General features: G+C 40.2%; 1 protein-coding gene and 1 non-coding gene across 6 annotated transcripts in view; one reads left to right on the plus strand and one right to left on the minus strand.

Annotated features, from left to right (window-relative positions):
- Window positions 1-24,469, plus strand: part of NUSAP1 (nucleolar and spindle associated protein 1) — a 76,923-nt gene extending 52,454 nt beyond the window's left edge. For 3 of the 5 annotated variants that reach the window (XM_038580109.1, XM_038580107.1, XM_038580111.1), the window contains 9 exons: window positions 66-197; window positions 1,288-1,447; window positions 5,912-6,013; window positions 9,560-9,669; window positions 14,224-14,411; window positions 16,479-16,636; window positions 18,983-19,099; window positions 22,197-22,305; window positions 23,480-24,469. In XM_038580109.1, coding sequence (XP_038436037.1) covers window positions 66-197; window positions 1,288-1,447; window positions 5,912-6,013; window positions 9,560-9,669; window positions 14,224-14,411; window positions 16,479-16,636; window positions 18,983-19,099; window positions 22,197-22,305; window positions 23,480-23,573 — 1,170 coding nt within the window. In that variant the 3' untranslated portion in view covers window positions 23,574-24,469. The remainder of the gene's footprint in view (window positions 1-65; window positions 198-1,287; window positions 1,448-5,911; window positions 6,014-9,559; window positions 9,670-14,223; window positions 14,412-16,478; window positions 16,637-18,982; window positions 19,100-22,196; window positions 22,306-23,479) is intronic. The other 2 variants (XM_038580110.1, XM_038580108.1) reach the window with 1 other exon arrangement.
- On the minus strand, window positions 14,998-15,106 carry LOC119866968. Its single transcript, XR_005381919.1, has one exon. It is a non-coding gene; the product is annotated as a U6 spliceosomal RNA (small nuclear RNA).
- Window positions 24,470-25,191: the final 722 nt, after the last annotated feature.

Raw genomic sequence — 25,191 nt, forward strand, 5'->3', positions numbered from 1 at the left:
CTGATTCTTCCTGCACATTATAACTCTAAAAATAGGACATGGAAGATTAATGTCTTTCTTTTTAGAATGGAACTCAAACTTCTGCATCCTCCTGGGATGAGACTGAGATGCAGATGAGCAGCCAGGAACAAGCTAAGAGGGAGCCGGTTGGCCACATCACCAAAACAAGGAGAAGGTGCAAGAACCCTGACTCCCAGGTGAATGGACGTGTACCAATCTTGACCACCACCTGTGCCAAAATTGGTATATTCTTAGGAAACTTTCGATCTGAATTTCTTTGGTATCAAATGGTTGTAAACTGTGTGCTCCATGAAATCACAGACCCGAGGCCACACTGGTCATCCTCACACCCTGGGTGCTAACTCTTGGAAACACTCACTAAGGATTAAGCACAAGTTCAATATTGGTCAAATAAATATGAAAATGAATTAAACACTCACTTAAGTAAGGGATAATAAGAAGGAAAGAGAAACCAGTATCAGTAAGGTTTTTTTTTTTCTTTTCAACCTGGCCTTTGATCTAGTGCTCACTCTTCATTGGTCATTCAGCAGAATGGTCATAGGATTAGCCAGGCACTTCCCTCATTACTACTTTTTTAATTCAGGAGAGGCAGAGACATAGGCAGAGGGAGAAGCAGGCTGCATGCAGGGATCCCCATGTGGGACTCGATCCGAGGACGCGGGATCACAACCTGAGCCGAAGGCAGATACTAAACCACTGAGCCACCCAGGTGTCCACCACCCCTCCAGTTACTTTGAGAGGACTCTGATTTTATTCTTTTTTATCCTCTCATCCAAATGTAACTTTACAAAACACAGTCCTAATTTTTTTTTAAAGATTTTATTTATTCATGAGAGAGACAGAGAGAGAGAGGCAGACACACAGGCAGAGGGAGAAGCAGGCTCCATCCAGGGAGCCTGATGTGGGACTTGTCTCCCTCCCAGGTCTCCAGGATCACACCCTGGGCTGAAGGCAACGCTAAACCACTGAGTCACGTGGGCTGCCCCCTGCCCCCCTGTTTTTTTAAGATTCACAGTCCTAATTTTTATTTTCTAGTTCCCTATAATCCATTGGCTGTTAGACTATCCATTTAGACTGATAATTTCTCATCTCTCAGAGAGCTGTTTTGCCATTTATGCTTTTCAGTGGTCCTAGTATGTCCTATTCCCAAATCTGCCACTCAGAAATCTACTTCTCCTACTTCCTTTAGCCCCTTGTCAATTTGGGTGCTTATCTTTGGAAGGCAGTGGTGACTTTTTATCATTTATTCCCTTTTAACATTTGTAGCAGGATCATTCAGAGATAAAAATAAGTGATCACACTGACTTCCAGGATCCAGAGAAGCAGGAAAACCAGGATCTCAGAACTGTTGGAGAAGTTCCTTCACCACTAGATGAGAACCAAGGAGAGGAGAATGCAGTTTCCACAGGAAAAAGAAGAATAAATGGTATGCCAAATAAGTAAAAACAAAACCCTGATATTCCTAGGGGACCCATGTGTGTTCATTTCCTAGGACTACCATAACAAACGAGAAGCTTTTTCTTGAAGTCCTATTACTGTTTCTTACACTTAATATTTCAACATACAGGGATCCCTGGGTGGCGCAGCGGTTTAGCGCCTGCCTTTGACCTAGGGCGCAATCCTGGAGACCGGGGATCGAATCCCACGTCGGGCTCCTGGTGCATGGAGCCTGCTTCTCCCTCTGCCTGTGTCTCTGCCTCTCTCTCTCTCTCTCTTTCTCTCTCTATCATAAATAAATGAAAATTAAAAAAGTGAGAGTCATAACAGTTTAAAAAAAAAATTTCAACATACCTTTCTGAGGAACACAGTTCAACCCATAACACCATGCTTTAGAACTCCTAAGTGTTCTGCGATGAAAGCGAAAGTTTAAACCAGATACAGTAGACCATCAAGTCATCTTTAGTACTGTTGTGGATAAAAACAGAGTAAGATTGGCAGCTGGAAAGTTCAGGGAAGTTGATCTCTACTCTGACAAAATGAGGGCTCTGCTCATCACCATTAGCTCTTTCTGGCCTACTCCAGACCCAGATACCCAAAGCTGATGGTCTTCTCAACAAAGACCGTTAAAAGGGGGCTGCAAAGTCTACCTTCCCAGTAGAGTTGCCTCTTTTATTATGATAAACGTATACTTAGTCTCTAACTTTCTAAAAACTTTTCCCCTAAAGTTTATCAACTAAAAGTTTGTTTCAATGAGACCAGAAAACTTCAGTTCCCCCAGACCTAACAGGATTTGACGCTTTATGATTTCGTTCCTTGGGAACCCTGTCAACTCCCACAGTGTCTCTGTGTCCATTTTTCCCCAGCAACCGTGTCTGCGCACCTGAGGCAGAGCCTGAGGGGTGGAGATGACCCACTTCCATGGCCACCGTGCAGTTATTGCGCAGAATTTCTAATGCTGAGCCTTCCCTTCTTCCCTAGAATTTTGAATGTCTTACTAAATATAGAAAGTTACCAGAGGTAGAGTGTCTGATACTGAGCCTGCAAGCCTTCAATTTTTAATAAACACCCTGGGGAATTTTGATGCATATTCCTCATAAGCCCATTTTAAACTCATGATTTACAGCAAGATAGAAATGACAAAGAGTCAGAAGTGGCGGTGGAAATACTGGTATCTGCTATTCCGCCAATTGTCTTGTCAGGGAGACTTAGCTGCAGGGCCCGGGTTCAAGGGCATGGAGAAACAAGCATGAACATGTTAAGTTCATGTAATGAAACACAGGCTGTTTGAAGAGCAAAAAATAGGATCACATCGTTTCTGGTGAGAGGTCTTTTTTAAACTTATTTTGACATAATTTCAGACTTAAAGTTGCAAGAATAGTACCAAGTGTTGCTATGTTCTTGATGTCTGAAATGTTAATGTTTTTGCCACATTTACTTTGGCCCTTCTCTATTTATATTTATATACATATATGCATCCATATAGGTATTGTATACGTTTTGTTCCCTGAGAGTAAGTTGCAGAAATGTGCCCCTTAACCCTAAATACTTCAGTGTTTGTTTTTGTTTTGTTTTACAATTTTATTTATTTATTCATGGGAAGTACAGAGAGAGAAAGGCGGAGATACAGGCAGAGGGAGAAGCAGGCTTCCTGCAAGGAGCCCAATGTGGGACTCGATTCCGGAACCCTGGGATCACCTCCTGCGCCGAAGGCAGACGCTCAACCGCTGAGCCATCCAGGTGCCCCTCAGTGTTTGTTTCTTAAAACAAAGTATGTTAGGGTCAGCTGCATGGCTGGCTCAGTTGGTAGAGCATGCAACTCTTGATCTCAGGGTTGAGAGTTCAAGCTCAATGTGGGACGTAGAGCTTAAAATAAAACAAACAAAAATAGACCCACAAGACTTTTTGTTTGTTTGTTTTTAAGAGTTTATTTATTTATTCATGAGAGACACAGGCAGGAGAGGCAGACTCCCCGCAGGGAGCCCCATGTGGGACTTGATCCCGATCCCGGTGCCCCAAGACCACTCCCTGAACCAAAGGTGACACTCAACCGCTAAGCCACCCAGGCGTCCCAACCCACAAGACTTTCTCACAAATATATGGGATACAGAATACAAAATCTCATTGGTATGGATTCATATTCCACATTGCAACTAACCTTTAAGAAACTACCACTTGTCAAGTGGTACTTAACATAGTATCAGAAGAATATCCAGTTACTTGAAAAGGCTTAGCATTACAGTACTCTCCCTCAACTACCTGTTTGTAGCAAGATTTGTTTTCATCTATACTTCTATATCATAACATACTGTATGCAGAAGCAAATAACAGAATCCAGCTATCAGACATTAAGTAAATTGTGAAAATATCTCCTCACTATTTTTGTTTTAAACATCTTAGCCATTTTTCATAAATTTATTAAACATACAAGAACATTGTTTTTTAGTATATCAGATTTTTTTAATGTTTTGATTGTAATATCTAATGGCCCATACTGATAAATAGAATGTAAACAAAAATGGGGGGAGGGTCCTCCATAATTTTTAAGAATATGAGACTAGAAGTGTGAGAATTGCTAAATGGTTCTATATACGACCTTATTTAGGTTTCATGATTTATTCTAGTCATGGCCATTAAAGCAAAGGAAAATCTTGGCTCTTGGATTTCATCCTGCTGTCTCTTTAGTCTACTATAGCCTGGAGTAGTTTACTCTAACTTCAGTCTTCCTTTGTCTTTGAGGATGTTTCCCTTTCTGTGTGTGTGTGTTTGTTTGTTTGTTTTAAGATTTTTATTTATTTATTCATAGAGACAGAGAGAGAGAGAGAGGCAGAGACACAGGCAGAGGGAGAAGCAGGCCCCATGCAGAGAGCCTGACATGGGACTGGATCCAGGGTCTCCAGGATCACACCCTGGCCTGCAGGCGGCGCTAAACCGCTGCGCCACTGGGGCTGCCCTGTGTGTGTGTTTTTTGTTTGTTTGTTTTTTGTTTAGACCTTTACATTTTTTAACACAGGCCAGTTTTAGGGGTGTCTCTGCCTTGGTTTGTCTAATATGTGCTGAGGGTTAGATTTAGATCATGCACTTTTGGCAGAAATTCCACAGAGTGATTGTCAGTCATTGCCTCCAGAAGGCACAAGTCGTGGCTTGTTAGCAGCTTATCACTCTGCTGAGTTGCTTCTTTGTGAAGTTGTTTTTTTCTCAATTTTCTATTCCATTCCAAATACCCTGTTTTGCATGAAACTTTACCTTTCTGGTTTTAGAGCCAAGGTCTAAGCAGAAGCTCCAGCCCCTCCTGCTCTATCCAGTTATTCTTTTATGTTTTATGGATGCATTGGGAAACCTTCAGTATGAATGACATCTTTATAAGTAATATTTCTTGAAAACCCACTTGGATTTTTTTTTTAAGATTTTATTTATTTATTCATAGAGACAGAGAGAATGAGAGGCAGAGACACAGGCAAAGGGAGAAGCAGGCTCCATGCAGAGAGCCCGACGTGGGACTCGATCCAGGGTCTCCAGGATCACACCCTGGGCTGCAGGCAGCGCTAAACCGCTGCACCACCGGGGCTGCCCTTAAAGATTTTTATTTATTTATTTATTTATTTATTTATTATTTATTTATTTATTTATTTATTTATTTATTTATGAGAGTGAGAGAGAGCATGAGCAGGGAGAAGACTGAGAAGCAGGCTCCCTGCCAAGCAGGGAGGCTGATGTGGGGCTTGATGCCAGGACCCTGGGATCATGACCTGAACTGAAGGCAGACATCTAACTGACTAAACCACCCAGGTACTGCACCCACTTTGATATTTTTAAGTAAATTGCCTCAAGTTGAAAAAGATACCAAAATATGGTTGTGAGGAAGAATAGCCAATACATAACACCATGATTTTAGCTGGATTTAAAGAACAAAAACAAGTATGGAAGTGGAGGACCTGAGGAAATATGCCAAAATGCTAATAGTAAGGATGTTTCTTAGGTTGGTGGCATTGTGGAATCTTTTTTTTTTTTTTTAAGATTTTATTTTTAAATAATCTCTCTCCCTAACTTGGGTCTCAGATCAAGAGTCACATGCTCTACCATTTGAAAAAGTGTTCTTCCATTTCTCATATATTTACGTAACTTCTAGACAGGAAGCATAAAATTTCTGCCTACTTGAAGCATATGATCTATGTGGTGATACTGTAACTCATTCTTTGTGCTCATTTTTTCTATCACCTTGGCAGACTCCATCACATGAAAATGCCCTCATGTTAACTTCTAGACCTTCTTTTTTTCTTTTAAGTTTTATTTCAGTCATCTCTACACCCACTGTGGAACTTGAACTCATGACCCTGAGACGAAGAGTTGTATACTCCGACTGAACCAGCTGGGCACCCCCAACTTCTATATGTTTCTTAATAGGGAGAACTTGTTGCAAAATCTTTGATTAGTTCTGTATCTTTGGATTCAGGTAATGAAGATTCAAAGGTACCTGCAGAAAGAAAGAAGCATCTCTACGCAGATGGGTTTTCCAAACCTGGAAAAAGTAAAAGAACTATAAGTGCTACTCCAAGTAAGTTTTACACACAAACAAAATAATAGTTGGCTGCTTAAGCTAATGCCAAATAGGCCGTGCACAAGAATAGCTAAAAGCTTGAATGCACTAACTGGGCCTTGCATCTTCATTCTCTCACTAGCTCTGAGACCACGGGCATCTTATCCTCAATCAGCCTGCTTCCTCAGTTTACAGTGGGAGTGGGTATACTACCTATTTCATTAGGTTGATACAGACATACCTGATGTTGCACCTTCAGTTCCAGATCACTGCAATAAAGCGATTACTGCAGAAAAGTCAGTCAAATGAATTTGTTTCCTCAGTGCATGTGAAAGTTGTGTTTGACACCATGCTGTAAGTCTGTTAAGTGTGTGATTTTGTTCAAAAAACAATGCACATATCTTAATTAAAAAGTAAGTTATTAAATAAATAAATAAATAAATAAATAAATAAATAAATAATAGTAAGTAATTGCTATAAAATGCTCCCCATCTGAGCTTTCAGCAGAGTGGTCCTCCTTTTTTTTTTTTTTTTTTAAGATTTTATTTATTTATTCATAGAGACACACAGAGAGAGAGAGAGGCAGAGACACAGGCAGAGGGAGAAGCAGGCTCCATGCAGGGAGCCCAATGTGGGACTCGATCCCAGGTCTCCAGGATCACGCCCCAGGCTGCAGGCAGCACTAAGCCGCTGCGCCACTGGGGCTGCCCCAGAGTGGTCCTCCTTTTGCTGGCCAACGGTCTTGCTTCAGTGTTGATGGCTGCTGAGTGATGTGTGGTGGTTGCTGAACGTTGGGGTGGCTATGGCAATTTCTGAGAATAAGACAATGGTGAAGTTTGCCACCATAGTTGACTTCCTTTCACAAATGATTTCTCTGTAGCATGCAGTGCTGTTTGATAGCATTTTACCTGCGGTAGAATTTCTTTCAAAACTGGAGGCCATCCTCTCAAACCCTGCCACTGCCTTATCAAGTATAAGTTTATAGAATATTCTAAAACCTTCATTGTCATTTCAATAATCTTCACAGCATCATCACAAGGAGTAGATACCATCTCAAGAAACTACTTTCTTTGCTTATCCATAAGAAGCAACACTTCAAAAAATAAAATAAAATAAAAAATAAAATTAAAAAAAAAAAAAAGAAGCAACACTTCATCCACTACAGTTTGATCATTTGGTCAAATGCATCTTGTAACAGAAGGCTGTCTCCTCTACATTAAAAATCTATTAATATAGTATCCACCTTCATTAATGATCTTAGCTAGATCTTCTGGATAACTTCTTGCTGCTTCTCTATCAGCACTTGCTGCTTCACTTTGTACTTTTATGTCATGGACTGTACATTAACCAACCTCTGCTAGATTCCAACTTTTCTTTTGTGGCTTCCTTAAGTCCTTCAGCCTTCACAGAATTAAAGAGCATTAGGGCCTTGCTATGGATTAGGCTTTGGCTTATGGGAATACAGTGGCTGATTTGATCTTTACACAGAACATTCAGACTTCCTTCATTTCAACAATAAGGCTAGTTTGCTTTCTTACCATTCGGGTGTTCTCTGGAGTAGCATTTTAATCTCTTTCGTGAACCTTTCCTTTGCATTTACAACTTAGGCTGAAAACTAGGGGACCAGTTAGCTATCTTGGCTTTTGGCATGCCTTCCTTGCTAAGCTTAATCATTTCTAGCTTTTGATTTAAAGTGCGAGATATGCAACTCTTCATTTCACCTGAAGACTTAGAGGCAGGCTACTGTAAGAGAAGTCAGAATGTACCACATTTATTAAGTTTGCCATCTTATATGGGCACTGCCTGTGGTGCTCCAAAGTAATTACAATATCAGTGACCATAGAGCACCATAGCAAATATATGACCACAGCGAAAAAGTTTGAAATATTGAACTAATTACCAAAATGTGATAGAGATATGAAGTGAGCCAATGCGGTAGGAAAGATGGTGCTTGACAATGTTGCAGGAAACCTTCAATTTGTAAAAACGAAAGACAAAAACACCCAGTATCTCAAAGTGCAATAAAACAAGGTATTCTTAAAAAAAAAAAAAAAAAGCCAAGGTATTCTTGCATATAGAGACTATTTTTCAACTTCTGATTACCTAACATAGCAACTAGCACATGGCAGGTGTTCAGTAAATATCCGAGAATGAATGTCTATAAAGTATTTGGAATGATGTCCACCTTGTAGGGTTTTTTTCTTAATTTTTTTTTAAGTACTCTCTACTCTCAACATGGGGCTTGAACTCATGACCTAGAAATCAAGTCCCATTCTCTACTGACTAAGCCAACCAGGCACCCTTAATTTTTTTTTTCAATAATAAGTTTAAGATTCCATATTTTCAAAAAAAAAAAAAAAAAAAAAAGATTCCATATTTTCTTTTAAAGATTGTATTTATTCATGAGAGACCCAGAGAGAGAGCAGCAGAGACAAAGAGGGAGAAGCACGCTCCCTGCAGGGACCCCAGTGTGGGACTTAATCCCAGGACTCCAGGATCAAGCCGAAGGCAGGTACTCAACTGCTGAGTCACTCAGGCATCTCGAGATTCCATATTTAAATATGTAATTTATTGTCCTCTATTGCCTGGCACATACAATGTTAAGTGTTGTATGTTTATAGTACTTAAAGTGCTGCTCAGCATATATTAGAAAAGCATATACTTAATATTTAGAATTTTTTTTATTAAAAATTTTTTTTAAGTGTTGTGTTTGTTTTCTTGTATGTGTGTTTATGTGTTTGTTTTAGATAATCTCTACATCAGGGCAGCCTGGGTGGCTCAGCAGTTTAGCGCCGCCTTCAGCCCAGGGCGTGATCCTGGAGCCCTGGGATCAAGTCCCACGTCGAGCTCCCTGCATGGAGCCTGCTTCTCCCTCTGCCTGTGTCTCTGCCTCTCTCTATGTCTCTCATGAATAAATAAAATATTTTTTAAAAAAAGATAATCTCTACATCCAACATTGGCTTAAACCCACAACCCCAAGATCAAGAGTCACACACTCCTCTGACTGACAAGCTAGGCACCCCCAGTATATTCTTAATCAGAATAGCACAGAGCAGGGGTCAGCAAATTGCTGATCACCTTGGTCTGTCTTCCAGCCCTTAAGCTAGGAATGGCCTTTATAGTTTTAAAGGATTGTATTAAAGAGATGTGGCTACAAAAGCTAAATAAAATATTTACTGTCTGACCCTTTACAAAAAAGGTTTGCCAATCCTTGTTATAAAGCTTTCTAAACATTAAAATATGTCAAATTTATGATTAGGTAAAGGCCATTTGATTAATTGGTGAGGGGAGAGGACAAATCTGTAATTGTTCTGTGGACTAAACCAAGTTGTCAGTGGGGAAATGGACAGTGGAGACATGGTGTTTGATAGTTGATAAGATGAATACTCTGTCCCTGAGTTTCCAAAAGCTAAAAGATTTGAAATTATATTTTTAGCAAAGATGATGTTGAAGTTGAATATCAGGGATGCAGAGAAGAGAATAAGTATTAACAGAAAGACAAAAGGAAGGTGAGTAAATGTATTTGTCTTATTATTAATTGTCATATTTTGGGGAACATTCTAGACTTTAAGAAGCTTCATGAGGCTCGTTTTAAGGAAATGGAGTCCATTGATCAATATATTGAAAGGAAAAAGAAACATTTCGAAGAACACAACTCATTTAATGAACTGAAGGTATGCTGATAAAATTTTTTCTTTTTTCAAAGATTTGTTTGAGAGTGTGCCCTCAAGTAGGAAGGGCAGAGGGAGAAAGCATCCCAAGCAAGCTCAGTGCTAAGCTTGCTGATCTGAAGACCCTGAGATCACTACCTAAGCTGAAACCAAGAGTCAGATGTTCAATTAACTGCCACCCAGGCACCCTTAGAATTATGTTTTCAATGGGACTGAACTCTCTGATTTTAATACCTTAGCTAATACAGCCAGCTTTTTATTACTCTTCCAGTGGAATGGATTTGAGTTTAATTTATCTTTATTATCTGAAATTGCTTCCCCCCCACCATAAGAATTTTCAGAACCATCGAAATAAAATCAGGAGTCCTCGCTATAAAGAACTAACTCCAAAGTGCCAATAAGTTCTGTTTTCAACATTCACACATTGTGTTTATTACTTTTGTTGAGGATGGACTGATTTATGGGTGAAGCCATCTTCTTTTCCTGGTCTCTCACCTAAAGGAAAAAGGAATGAATTGTAGTGGCTAACTTAGAGGCTTCCTGATAACTGAACTCCTGGGACCCTTCAGTCTAGGTTCTGCTCTACTCAAGGTCCCTTCAAGTAAGAAAAGGTGATGAAGTCAACCCTGACGTTGAATTAGCAGAGCAGTGAGTTGATAACATCCTTATGTTATGTTACATGGTATCTAGTGTTAAAGAGGTGCCACATAGAAGACTGGGTAACATTTACTCCAGAATTTAATACATATAGCTTGCTTATTTCTCAAAAAGAATTGGAGGCGGGCAGCCCTGGTGGCTCAGCGGTTTGGCTCTGCCTGCAGCCTGGGGTATGATCCTGGAGACCAGGGATCGAGTCCCGCTTCGGGCTCCCTTCATGGAGCCTGCTTCTCCCTCTCCCTCTGCCTGTGTCTCTGCCTCTCTCTCTCTGTGTCTATGAATAAATAAATAAAATCTTAAAAAAAAAAAAAAAAAGAAGAAGAAGAAGAAGAATTGGAGGCAAGTCTGTGGTATTACAACACAAAACAGTATAAAGTTGATTTGAAAGAGGCAGAACATGACCACTGTTAGCAGGGACAGTATCTGCTACGTCAGTCAGTTGAGTTTTAGGTTTTCTGATACAAACACCAGTACAAAACCACACTAGGTAATAAGTTTTAAATAATTTTTTTAAAGAAACATACACTATAAACTTCTTAAAGGCTGAATCTAGAGTAATAACATTCATTTTAACTCTTTTTTTTTATTTTTTATTTTTTTAATTTTTATTTATTTATGATAGTCACAGAGAGAGAGAGAGAGAGGCAGAGACACAGGCAGAGGGAGAAGCAGGCTCCATGCACCGGGAGCCCGATGTGGGATTCGATCCTGGGTCTCCAGGATCGCGCCCTGGGCCAAAGGCAGGCGCCAAACCGCTGCACCACCCAGGGATCCCTCATTTTAACTCTTTATAAACATAGCAACTTGTCTGCTAACATAGTTGAAGACACCATTTATGAACTAGCTAACAGCAACAAAGCCAAGCCATGGCATTTGAATGCCTCCATTCCTGCATACTAATCCAACAGCATGGATGGAAAATCAGAGAAGAGACACTCAGTGTGCCCATAGTAATACTCTGTTAATATCAGTAAGGGCTAGGTATCACTGTATTGGCAGTGGAATACCTAGACAAGTGGCCCATGCTGAGGATTTACATAAAGTGGACCTATAGTTTCTTTTTCTTTTTCTTTTTCTTTTTCTTTTTCTTTTTCTTTTTCTTTTTCTTTTTCTTTTTCTTTTTCTTTTTCTTTTTCTTTTTCTTTTTCTCTTTTTCTTTTTCTTTTTTTTCTTTTTCTCTTTTTTGTATAAGAATGAACTAGCAGCAAATATGCGTGAAGCAGGGCCACTCATTTTCCTTACCATGAAACTGAGTCTGCTTAAATATCTGATAGTCAAGTTTTCTACTAATACAGGTGTTAGTTTCCCAGGAAAAAAATTAGGACAGAATAAGTGTCTCAACCATAAACTTGAGTTTATAAATCCTGGAGCTATGTTAAATAAATGAGTAGATTATCTTATTTTTTACCGATACCCCACCTGAATGAGCTTAGTTCTAAAATCTGAACCTGACTCCCCACTGTTTAAGGAATAGATCTATCAGATAGGTTATTGGGTATTATCTATTTGAAAACTGGAAAATAAAAAATGACAGTGACTTCACCATAGCTTATAGGAAGCTTTTCTTGACAGTTGACATATTTCAGGATTGGTCGTTGGATAATATTGGATAATAAAGAGATCTTAGAATAATCCTGGCTTTGACCTGTCTCTTTGATTTTCATGATTAGAGCTGGCAGATCTATTTGATTTAGTTGCCAAATGGCCCTCTACAAACATCAGAAACATAGTGCCCCAAGATGCCTGATTATTTTGTCAATGGTAGGAATGATGAATTTTTTTAGATCTTTAATATGATATGAAAAAAAATACAATTAGCATTTCTTTGCTTATTCTAGGTTTATATGTTATAATTGGCTGGGATCTTTTTGTGAAATTTTTTTTCTTAATTTTTACCCATCTATTAACCATTTATATTAATGCTATCCTATATTACAAAAACTTTCCTACAATCTATCTTTTAACCATGTTAATGGTGTCTTTTATCTTGTGAAAGGTTTTTTTCTTAAATTTATCCGATTTTTCCTTTTAAGGGTCTGAGGTTTCTTTTGTCATACCCTACCTGTTCTAAGATCATAAAAATAAGCTCTTACATTTATTTTTCCTGCTTTTATTATTTCCCCCTATAATTTTTTTTGGGGGGGGTACATGGTATGATTGAGCTCTTTGCTTTGTTAGGATTGAACAGGAATTTTTTTTTAACAGGATTTTTATTACTAAAAGAAATTGGTTACATACGTTACTGACAAAATGAGTTAGTACTACTAGAATCAACGGTTTAATACTCAACCTGAAAAAAAGTCAAATAGTTAAGGGCTAGTAGACTCATTCCTGCATCGTAAGTAGCTTAAAACAAAGATGCAGAGTTGATGGTCCTGACACCAAGTGAACTGTGAAGAGAGACAGCATGGAAAGTGGGAATCTTGGAGGAGAGACAGGAGGAGGCATAAGAAGTGTGATTAAATAGAACAGTATGCTTAATACTTCTAACCTAACGCCCCCCCCTAGTATCCATGTGCATTTACTAAATAGTAATTCTTACCCTTGTGGTTTAACTTTGTGTCACATTAGAATCTCTTCTGCTTGTACGTTGAGAAGCTGACATTCTTCTCTGAGTGCTTGTATTTCCTAGGACATAACCAGAATTTGTCAATGTCAGTAGACCCACCACTGTTGTTAGTTAGCAGAGTTGTATTATATTTCTTCTGCTTGCAAAAGCTGAAACCAGTGACAGGAAGACATTGTTATTCTTGTGCCCGGACAGTATATAAAAAATGATAACCTTAGTGGACCCTCTCCAGTCATTTAATTTTTTTTTTTTAAGATTTTATTTATTTATTCATGAGAGACACAGAGGGAGAGAGGCAGAGACACAGGCAGAGGGAGAAGCAGGCTCCATGCAGGCAGCCCGAAGTGGGACTCGATCCCAGGACTCCAAGATAATGCCCCGGGCTGAAGGCAGGGCTAAACCGCTGAGCCACCCAGGGATCCCCCTCCAGTCATTTCAAAGGGAGAGTTCCTTCCCTCCCTATTTCTTTTGTTTTGTTTTGTTTTGTTTTTAAAAACTTTAAGAAGTCATTGGGGGGGTCATGAGGATAAGAGTGGAATTATTTGTAGAATCCATGTGCTATTTATGTAATAAGTGGTTCTTTGAGTTTGTATTTAATAAACTGCTAATCACATTCTCATGTGTCTGTTCAGCCACATTCCTTAGTCAGAAAATCTCTGGGTTGTTTTTTGTTTTTTGTTTTTTGTTTTTTTTTTAAGACTTTATTTATTGGGGATCCCTGGGTGGCGCAGCGGTTTGGCGCCTGCCTTTGGCCCAGGGCGCGATCCTGGAGACCCGGGATCGAGTCCCACATCAGGCTCCCGGTGCATGGAGCCTGCTTCTCCCTCTGCCTGTGTCTCTGCCTCTCTCTCTCTCTCTGTGACTATCATAAATAAATAAAAAAAATTAAAAAAAAAAAAAAGACTTTATTTATTCATGAGACAGGCAGAGAGAGAGGCAGAGACCTAGGCAGAGGAAGAAGCAGACTCCCTGCGGGGAGCCCAATCTGGGATTTGATCCCAGGACCCTGGGATCACGCCCTGAGCCGAGGGCAGATGCTCAACTGCTGAGCCACCCAGGCGTCCCAATCCCTGGGTTCATGGCAACTAGGAGAGGCTTTTTATAACCCATGACTCAGCACAACCAGAAGTTACTCATAACTTGGTCACCATACCAATATAGGTGCTAGGAACTGCACAGCCCACCCGGCAGGTAGGAATAGGATGAGGCTGTGAGAAGGAAAGATAACAGGTGCGGTTAAAAATGGGGATGGAACAAGGAGATGAATGGGGGCACTCTGAGGACAGTGCTAAGAAGCCAAACTTGAACATGGTTCCTGTGTCTTTCTGCAGAAGCAGCCGGTCACCAAAGAAGTGGTGGTGACTCCAGTTCCTCTCCGGGGAAGGCTCCCTGAGGCTCGAACTCCCTCCAGCCAGCGCCACTCACAGGGCCAGCCCCTGGGCCCTACAGGCCAGAGCACCTTGTGTGGGAAGGGGTCTGCCAAGCGTTCCATTCTATCAGCAACTAAGATGAACGTCAGGTAAGAACTCCGAAATGTAATCAAGTACAAGGACCATTTCAAAGTTTTAATGCTTCTTGTGCATTTCAGGTGGATGACATCAAATATGTTTCTATGTTGATGAAAAAGAAGGCAAAAGAGGATCAGAATGGAGAGAAAATCAGATGGTTTTTATAACCTAATATTTTTTCTTTAAACTTGTATTGGATTTTCTTATCGAATATCTCTAAGCTCACATTTGGCTTAAATAAAGTATACATGGATATTCATTTTATTTGTTTAATGTATGCCTGTAAAGATATGTAAAGAGAAATTTTCCCATTGACTTAAATGTAAAGTTGAAGCTAAATTCCTGCAGAAAATTTCTCGATGCAATGAACTTAGTTAACTCATCCTAAAGTGGAAGTGTTGTAACCCAGTGGGTACTGCAGTATCCTAGCTATCCTATGCCCCACTGATCCCTCGATTTTTTTTTTTTTTTGCTTGTACCTTGTCCAATAGCAGGGTAGCCCCCAATTATAACTATCCCAGAGATGAAGATCTTCAGGCCCCCTTTCTTTAATACAGAAATTTTATTCTCTCCTTTTTTTTTTTTTTTTTTTTTTTTTTTTTTTTTTTTTTTTTTAAGATTTTGTGTGTCGTCCTTGCACAGGGGCAATGCTTATCTTCTCTGTATGATTCCAATTTTAGAATAAAGTGCTGCCGAAGCAAGCACTTTAAGATTTTATTTATTAGAGAGAGAGTATGAGCACAAATAGTGGGAGAGGCAGACTCCCACTGAGCAGGACCTGAGTGGAAGGCAGACGCTTAACTAACTGAGCCACCCAGGCACCCCTCTTTTTTTTTTTTTTTTCTTTAAAGCTTTTTTTTTTTTTTTTTTAAGCTTTTATTTTTAAGTAATCTCCACACCCACTGTGGGGCTCAGACCTACAACTCCAAGATCAAGAGTTGCATGCTTACCAACTGAGCTAGCCAGGTGCTCCTAATCTCCTTTTCTTAAGTGCATTTGCAGCATCTAATAGTGAGGTGCCTGGTAACACTTGCCCAACACATTCAATTATCTGACATAGTTTTTAGAGCTTAAAAATGACCTTAAGTTTGGAATCCTATTTATTGAGCTAGAATTGAGTATGAGGTGCCTCTACTTGGCAGTTCTGATTGTATTTAATAGTATTTAAGAACACCATGGTTGGGGCAAGTCCTTGCTCCACTGCAGTGTACAGAACAGCCTGGCCTTCATGGCACCTCTCCTAACATGCAGTTGTCTTAACTGGGTTGTAGAATATTTCATAATAATTTTGGGTGTTGATTCAGGATTACCACCACATTTTCGTTACAAGTCTAGAAGTTCTCTTCTGTTAACCTCACAGCCACACCATGTAGATTTGTCCTTCCTGACTTTCACTGACTCTAAGACACCATCAGCTGGATAATCACCATTATTTTATGAACCACTGAGAAGAATCACTGCCAACTATGATGTGTTTGTTACTAATTACAGAACACATCCCAATTTCACACATTAAAATTCAGAAAAACTATGCATCTTAATCAATGAGATAAACTTATGGCAATTTGCTAGGAGAATGGGCTTATGGACTTTTTTGTTTTTTAAGATTTTATTCATGGCAGAGACATAGGCAGAGGGAGAGGTAGGCTCCCTGTAGAGAGTCCATTGTGGGACTGATCACAGGACCCTGGGATTATGCCCCGAGCCAAAGCAGATGCTCAACCACTGGGCCACCCAGGCATCCCCTTATGGACCATTTAAATGAATGACCATCTACTAGGAAGACATAAAGTCTATTCCCATCACTTCCTGGGCATAGCAGTCTCCTGTTCCCTCTGATAAGCCGTCACCAGAAGAGAAAGAGGGGAGTGCTCAGAGTACCTCCTAAACTGTAATTTGAGCCCCACAGTCTTGTCCTATCATTGGCCAAGGCAAGGAGAGCAGAGAAGACAAAACCATATTTTACAAATAAAGTGTTGTAAAATGTTTATTCTGCAAAAGTGGTTTATTCACGTAAGCTTGCTACAAGTTACTCATGACACAAGCACTCATGTTTGGTACTCTACTGTCCTGTTTAGGTTTTCAGCTGCTACCAAAGATAATGAACATAAGCGTTCACTGACCAAGACTCCAGCCAGAAAGTCTCCACATGTGACCGTATGTGGGAGTACCCCAAAAGGCCAGGCTGTGCTCGGGACATGCAAGTTAAAGACCGCAAAGGGGAATTCTGCTTCTGGTAAAACAAAACAACCCTGGTTCATCTTTAAGCCATGTAACTTCCTGAAATTATTAAGTGTATTTGTTTACTTAAAGCCTCTTTCCATAACTATAAAATCAAAAGCAAAAAGTTCGCCAAAGCATATTTTTCATTTTATATTGGTGAGGAAAATGCCAGAGACCTGAACAAAAAAACTGGTATCTGGGCAGCCCGGGTGGCTCAGCAGTTTAGTGCCACCTTCAGCCCAGGGTGTGATCCTGGAGACCCGAGATCGAGTCCCACGTCAGGCTCCCTGCATGGAGCCTGCTTCTCCCTCTGCCTGTGTCTGCCCCTGCCCCCTGTGTTTCTCATGAATGAAAAAAAAGTCTTAAAAAAAACCTGGTGTCTGCCTGATGACTCCATCTTGTCTATGAGGAGTCCTAAGATGGTGACTCTCCCTGAAGAGCATTCAGCCCCTTCAGGACTCCGGGATTAGATGGAGGATCACAATATTCATTACAGCCTCTGATTGGTCCTCCAAGACTATGAAGCTAATAGGATCCCAGAGTTTGTGGAATGAATGCTACGCTATAGACTGTGTAAACCAGAATAAGCCATATGGATACTCTTCTACATACAGTCTACTTAATCATCACCTACAATGACCAGGTGGGCTTTCAAAAGAATACTGCAGTAGCAGTACAAATTTTAAATAAAAATAAAAACCAGCAGATTGAGGCCTATATTAGTACTGAGTAGGTCAAAATCTTTGAGAGTCCTATTGAAACCATCAAGCAAGAGCCTTGATCACATAGAAAGGCTCTCCAGTTTTCCTGAGACTACAGCAATCCAGCAGGAGCTTCAGACCAGAGGAGAGTACAGTGTCAATAATAATGAGTGTGAGGCTCTATGAGGGTTTCTTCATACCTTAAAGATAGAAGAGACTGACAGCCCACATTTTAAGCAAGGCCAGAGGTGGTGGAAACAGTAAATTTATGCGATTCTTCCTCTAAATGAGCTCTTTCATTCCCACCCTAACCTTTAATCTTAACAATACCAGCAAGCAAACATTCCATGTAACATTCTGTATCTCCCTACAGTATGGGAAGAAAGGGGCCTGGGCAGAAAACAGTGCTAAAAGTGGAGTGGACTTGCCTAAGATAGGACTGTTATTTTACAGAGAGCTGGGGTCACTGGGTAGCAGCCACTTACCTCGTAATGAGAAAGGACTCACAAATGCTCACAGAGGACTTGAGGCAGAAACTAAATGTTTACCATATTCTGACTTTTTTCCTCGTGGTAATTCAGAGGTGTGCCCAGTTAGGATGGGATAGTTTTTTTCCCCAATTATCAGATAAGAACTTTATGTAAAGGAAACCAATTGTATGATTTTTTTTCCACCATGATTTGCTTTCATTCACTCAGCATAATGTTTGAAGAATCATCCATATTGACAAATGAGCTATAAAATGTATTCATTTTCATTGATATGGATATATTTCAATTTATGCATTTTAATGCTTATTGACCATGTGGATATTTCCAACTTTTATTATTATACTGTTATGACCATTCTTAACTATGTCTCCTGTACACATGTAAGAGCTTCTCTAGACCTAGGATGAGCTGGCGTGTGTAGTAGGGTTGCAGTTACTCTACAGGTTGAATTGTACTTATTTAAACTTGGCGTTATAGACAGCCCCAGTGTTCCCCTCCCTACTGGCACCTGATAGCAACGCAATGGGATTGCTTAAGCACAAGGGTTTTGTGCTTTTCTGATTTAACTGAGGGGTCCTAGGTCTTGGTTATTTCTTCATATATACATGCAAGTGCTAACATTCAACAATAGTCTGTGATGGGAAAGAATTACAAAATAGGCCCAATATATGATGCCCAACTGTAGCAAAAATTTGGCTTTACTTGAATCCTACCATCCTGGTCTATTAACTTTAAATATGTGAATTTTTGTACCATAAATAACTGCTTTTATTAAATAACAACCAGAGCCACATATCTTTTCATCTGTATTTGGTTAGGTTCCTTGCAGGCTTTGTATCTGTATGAATGAAAATGTTACTAATATATTTTTAAAGGGTAAATAATATCAGGGACACAGCCTAAAAATTTACCCAGTCGATTATTTAAACAGGATTTTCAACTCCCAGCTGATTCCTAAGGAAAAAACCTAATATTGATACTGTTTGGGGAGCTCACAAGAGAAGCAAGTCTTGGTGGTTAGATTTCCTTGGTTATTCTTTTCTTCTTTTTAACCCTACATGGTTGAGACTGTCCATATAGATGATATATTTAAGACTGAGAAGTGGTACTTCATTTTTTTTTTTTCTTCCTAATTAAGCCCTGGGGTTTTGTTCCTTGGTTTTATAGTTGTTACCCCATTCAAATTGACAACTGAGACAGCACAGACTCCAGTCTCCAACAAGAAACCGGTGTTTGATCTCAAAGCAAGTCTGTCTCGTCCCCTCAACTATGAGCCACACAAAGGTACGTGCCAATGTTCTTAGAAAGCCGTGCCAAAGACTTAGGATTAAATAGTTCTACATCTCAGGATGTGAAAGACTCTAGTGCCTCAGTGGAAAGCCATACTGAATCACCTAGAATTTCTTCCCCCGGTTCCACATGACCCATAATTTAAAAAACTATCCACTAAGCAAATACTAAATAATGATTCACTTACATTTCTGTTAATCAAAGACCTAACTTCTAATCAGTGTTATAGCAAAGAAATAATAGGCAAAATCAAGAAATTTGGAAATTGGCCTATGGGCAAATTAATGTTTTCTTTACAACTTTCAAAGGATCCCAGGCTGGAATCCACCCAGTCCAACAACCTGGGAATTTATTGGTCATATAAATGCCCATATAAATTGGGCATGTATTAAAGTATCTGTATATCCAGCTAAAATACCAATACTAAAAAAAATAATGATAAAATAAAATACCAATACTAAAAAAAAATTTTTTTAAAACAACCAATATGGGCAGCCTGGGTGGCTCAGCAGTTTAGCGCCACCTTTGGTGGAGATCCAGGAGACCCAGGATCAAGTCCCACATCAGGCTCCCTGCATGGAGCCTGCCTGTGCCTCTGCCACCCCCCCGCCCCTCTCTCTGTGTATGTGTGTGTGTCTCATGAATAAATAAATAAGATCTTTTAAAAAAAAATCTTAAAAAAAAAAAACAATACTTCAGGTGGTTTTTTTGTGATTCTAGAATTACTTTAAAACAAGATGATTTCCCATAAATCCTATTCTTCTAACAGTGTTTATCTTTAAATTACATTAATGAAACAAATATAATGAAAAATCTTATTTTGAAGTAAGAATCAATTGTAGGGGATCCCTGGGTGGCGCAGCGGTTTAGCGCCTGCCTTTGGCCCAGGGCGCGATCCTGGAGACCCGGGATCGAATCCCATGTCGGGCTCCCAGTGCATGGAGCCTGCTTCTCCCTCTGCCTGTGTCTCTGCCTCTCTCTCTCTCTCTCTCTTTCTGTGACTATCATTTAAAAAAAAAAAAAAAAAATCAATTGTAGTACAAAAACAAAACTTCTTTCTTCACACATCACACTGCCCCCTCTGCCCGGTTTTCCTAGACATGGCCCTGGCACATATTACTAAGTTGTCAGGGAGAAACCTGGGCGTCATCTGGCTCCTTCTCTCAGACCCCATACCTAGTCCATCAGTTAGTCCTTTCAGCTCTACCTCTGAAATAGATCTTTGTTTTTTTTTTTTTTTAAGATTTTATTTATTCGGGATCCCTGGGTGGCTCAGCAGTTTAGTGCCTGCCTTCAGCCCAGGGTGTGATCCTGGAGTCCTGGGATCGAGTCCCACATCGGGCTCCCTGCATGGAGCCTGCTTCTCCCTCTGCCTGTGTCTCTGCCTCCCTCTCTGTGTCTCTCATGAATAAATAAAATCTTTTTTTTTTTTTTAAGATTTTATTTATTTATTCATGAGAGACATACAGAGAGAAGCAGACACAGGCAGAGGGAGAAGCAGGCTTCATGCAGGGAGCCTGACATGGGACTCGATTCCAGGATCACATCCTGGCGCTAAACCACTGAGCCAGCAGGGCTGCCCCCCTAGAAAAGTTCTTGCCCATACCAGGTGCTCAGAAAATATTTGGGGAATGATTCTGGTCACAACTAACTTCTAATAGAAAATCTGGCTGAGAGCTTCATCTGTACTGCTTATTATTTTTATACCTTAGACAAGTCATTTAGTGTCTTAATGAAAAGAAAACAAATATTACATCAGTAGTGTGAAAGTCCTTTTTATAAAATGGGAAACTGCAAATAATCTTTGGCACTCAAAGATAGCTCATAGGGGCAGTCCGGGTGGCTCAGCGGTTTGGCGCCACCTTCGGCCCAGGGCGTGATCCTGGGGACCCGTGATTGAGTCCCGCATCAGGCTCCCTGCCTGGAGCCTGCTTCTCTCTCTGCCTGTGTCTCTGCCTCTCTCTCTGGGTCTCTCATGAATAAATAAAAATCTTAAAAAAAAAAAAAAAAAAAAAAACTCATAAACTAAACAAAAGCAATATGTAAACATCTGGAAATTTGGTCCCAGGTCTAAAGCTAATAAAATCCACTTATTCCATTCCAAATACATTTTACTAGGGAACAGTAATAACAAATTGCTCAGATGAAATCCTTTAATATTAAATACCTAGAAACCTTGAGGGATGCCTGGGTGGCTCAGTAGTTGAGCATCTGCCTTTGGCTCAGGTCATGATGCTGGGGTCCTGGGGTCAAGTCCCATATCGGAATCCCCTCAGGGAGCCTGCTTCTCCCTCTGCCTATGTCTTTACCCCTCTCCGTGTGTCTCATGAATAAGTAAATAGAATCTTTAAAGAATAAGTAAATAATAAACAACTTTGGGATAAACTACTTGGTTGTAATGACTTTCTTTTAATGTGCTATGTAATTGGATTTAGTATTAAGATTTTTTAATAGCATTTAAACTGTGAGTTGGGGATCCCTGGGTGACTCAGCGGTTTGGCGCCTGCCTTTGGCCCAGGGCGCGATCCTGGAGTCCCAGGATCGAGTCCCATGTCGGGCTCCCTGCATGGAGACGGCTTCACCCTCTGCCTGTGTCTCTGCCTGTGTCTCTGCCTCCCTCTCTCTCTCTCTCTCTCTCATGAATAAATAAATAAAATAAATCTTTAAAAAATAAAAATAAAACTGAGTTTCCAAGGATTAAAAAGTAAAACACACATGGCGCCTGGGTGGCTCAGTTGGTTAAGCGTCCGACTCAATTCAGGACAAGATACCAGGTCGTGAGATTGAGTCTTGCATCTGGCTCTGGGCTCAGCACCATGTGATTAAGATTCTCCCTTTCCTTCTGCCCAACCAGCCTGTGTATGCATGTATGTTCTGTCTCTTAATAAATCTTTTTTAAAAAGCTTTATTTTTAGGGGAAAAAAGTATAACTTACATCATTTATATTTGTGGACTATGAAATTAAAACTAATACAATTATACTGGCAAATGTCTATAAAGTATAAATATTGGTAACAAGCAAATAACCTCAAATGAGTAAAATTGGGAATATAAATAGAAAAATCTTAAATCTTTGTCTCTCCTAAACTAGGCAAACTGAAACCATGGGGTCAACCTAAAGAAAATAGTTCTGTCAAGCAACATGCCAACAGAGTTAGCTTCCACAAGAAAACTTATAAACAACCTCCTCTCCAGACTCGGTGAGTATATAATTAACCAGTTCTATAGTTCTTTTAATTTTAAAAGACTATATTTAAAAGCAAAGCCTCTGAAGTACAGAGAGTTTCAGTAATAGTGGTGTTTAAGAAAAAGGGAGTCATGGGGAAAAAAAAAACGGGGGGGAGTCATGGAATCATATCTAGAACTTCATAAAGGTACATGTGCCTAGGCCCCACCGCAGTGGTTTCTAATTCAGCAATTGGGAGGTGGGGTCCAACAGCTGTACAGTTTCCAAAGCTCTATAGGTGATTCAGGAGGGAACCCTGTTCTCACATGACCTACCATCCCAGTGTATCTGGCTATCCCTCCAGACACCAATCCAAGTGCCTAGATGTAAATTCGTCACTCCCAGGGATATCAGGCTTCAAGGCCCTACCCCAGAAGAAATCCCCAGCTGATCCTTAGAGGCTTCCTTCTGCATGTGAAAACCAAGTTAAAGCCAGAGCTTGCTGTGGGGTGTAGCTGGTCCTGATCGAGTTGATTCCCAGCATAAAACCATCCTAATACAGGATTACCCATCATTTGACTTCTCTGTATCCAGCTGCCACCAAGACATTCAGTAACTATATTTGCCATTAAGATTGTTAACATAGGGTTGCTTGGCTGGCTCAGTCAGAAGAACATGCAACTCTTGTTCTTGGGGCTGAGTTCAAGCCCCACATTGGGTATAGAAACCTTGATGAATTGTTTTTAAGTTTTATTCAATATAATCCTAGCCCCCCCAAACCCCTCCTACCAATCCCTAATCCCTTCCAGAAAAATACAGTGGCTTAAGTCAGCAGAACCTGGTTCTAATTCTAGCACTTCCACTAGACTACATGATTTTGAGCCTGACCTTTGACTTCCAAAGGAGAGATTTCTCATTTAAAACAAATTAAGGTACTGAGGTGCCTTTTGTTCCAGTTCCATGCTTAATTTTAGAATGCTGCATTAACATAAAAAGGGAAATACCAGTTTGTAGCCCTGTAACACAAGTGACTTACAGGTGTGGCTTCCACAGACAGCCCACTAGCTAGAGCACAGTGTTCTGTAAGAATATTTTATACAAGTATCTGGATTTCAGTTTAAGCTTGGACATTAGTCTGATGACAGGTGCTTTAAAGCAGACTCTTATGGAGCTTCACTAGAGCCTAATGAGTACCTGTACCTCTTTAGGGAAGAACAACGGAAGCAACATGAACAAAGACGAAAGGAGAAGAAAGCAAAGGTTTTGGGAGCTCGAAGAGGCCTCATTATGGCTGAAGATTAATTTTTTAGCATCCTGTAAATATTACTTCATTCTGAACCCTTTCTTTAATGTAAATATTTTTCTGTCTTCTTCACTTGAGTCAAGACTTCTTTCTGCTGTTTGTTGTTCACTATCTATGTAGTGTTGGGGGTTCTTCACAGGCTGCATCTCTGAAAAGACCTTATTAACCTTAACGCTAAGATTCTTTGAAATGGTTTTTTCCTAAGTGTACAATTCAGTTTTCTGAGACTCATCCTATATATAACCTTGACTTAGATTTTTAATGTCTAGTTTCCTCTGCTGACAGAACTGGAATCCTCTTCTAGACAGAAGCATTGACCTGATGGTAGGTAATTCTACAAGCCTTAGAACTTGACCAATAAAAATCTGAGAAGGCCACCTCTTCCTCCTCTAGAGAACCACATAGTCTTACTGAAATGGGGAGCCATACACATCGGTACTGGCATATTCTACCTGTGTGACATGGTTTATTACCTATGCAGGTCTGTTCAGATCACCCGATGTAATCGCCATCTATCACTCAATATATTCTTAAAAACTCCATAGCTCATTCTAGCCTTACTTATTTAAAAATACCCGGGCCTATATTGAAACCTGAGGGTTGCCGCTTCAAGGGTCAGTATACTCTGTCAGTTAGATCTTGTTTTATGGGAAAGACCAAAGTTGTGCAGCATCACAGCCATGTTTGTTGCCCCTAAGTGGAGCTTCTGGGCTTTGTACTGATGAAGATTTTCATAAATGTTTTCTCATGATGGTAGATTCTTTGCAAATAAATTGACTTCCAGATTGAGTTGAGCAGCTAAGACTAACACCAGTTGACTTGTACTCTCCGTGCATCCTGTCCTACTTCTCACACGAAGAATAAATGAGCATATCGTCCTCTGGTATTTTTCACAGCACGTATCCGACTCTTATTCTTAGATCTATGAGCTCACAGAACATTGGCATACTCCTGGGTGCTGAATAAATTCATATTTTGCGGGATCCCTGGGTGGCGCAGCGGTTTGGCGCCTGCTTTTGGCCCAGGGTGCGATCCTGGAGACCCGGGATCGAATCCCACGTCGGGCTCCCGGTGCATGGAGCCTGCTTCTCCCTCTGTGTCTCTGCCTCTCTCTCTGTGTGACTATCATAAATAAATAAAATTTTTTTTAAAAATTCATATTTTGCTATTAGGCAGAGTTCAGATCAATTAAATCACTGTCAAACTGCTGCTGTCAAACTCACTTTGGGAAACAGGTTTTTAAAGTTAAATATGTCTACCACATTACCCAGCAAAGGCATGGGTCACACTGAAGCACAAGCAGCACATGACCTCCTACTCCTAGGTATTTCCCAAGGGAAATAGAAGCACGTGTCCACATAAGAACTTGTACACAGATATTTACAGGAGCATTATAGCCAAAAAAAATGGAGAAAATCCAGCTGTCCATTAATAGATTAAAAATGATGCACAGGGCAGCCCGGGTGGCTCAGCGGTTTAGTGCCACCTTCAGCCCAGGGCGTGATCGAGTCCCATGTCGGGCTCCCTGCTTATCCCTCTGCCTGTGTCTGTGCCTCTCTCTCTGGGTCTCTCATGAATAAAATAATACTAATGTTACAGCATGGATGAATCTCACAG

This window comes from Canis lupus, chromosome 30 (assembly GCF_011100685.1).
Source record: "Canis lupus familiaris isolate Mischka breed German Shepherd chromosome 30, alternate assembly UU_Cfam_GSD_1.0, whole genome shotgun sequence".
In the NCBI taxonomy this organism is placed as follows: Eukaryota; Metazoa; Chordata; class Mammalia; order Carnivora; family Canidae; genus Canis; species Canis lupus.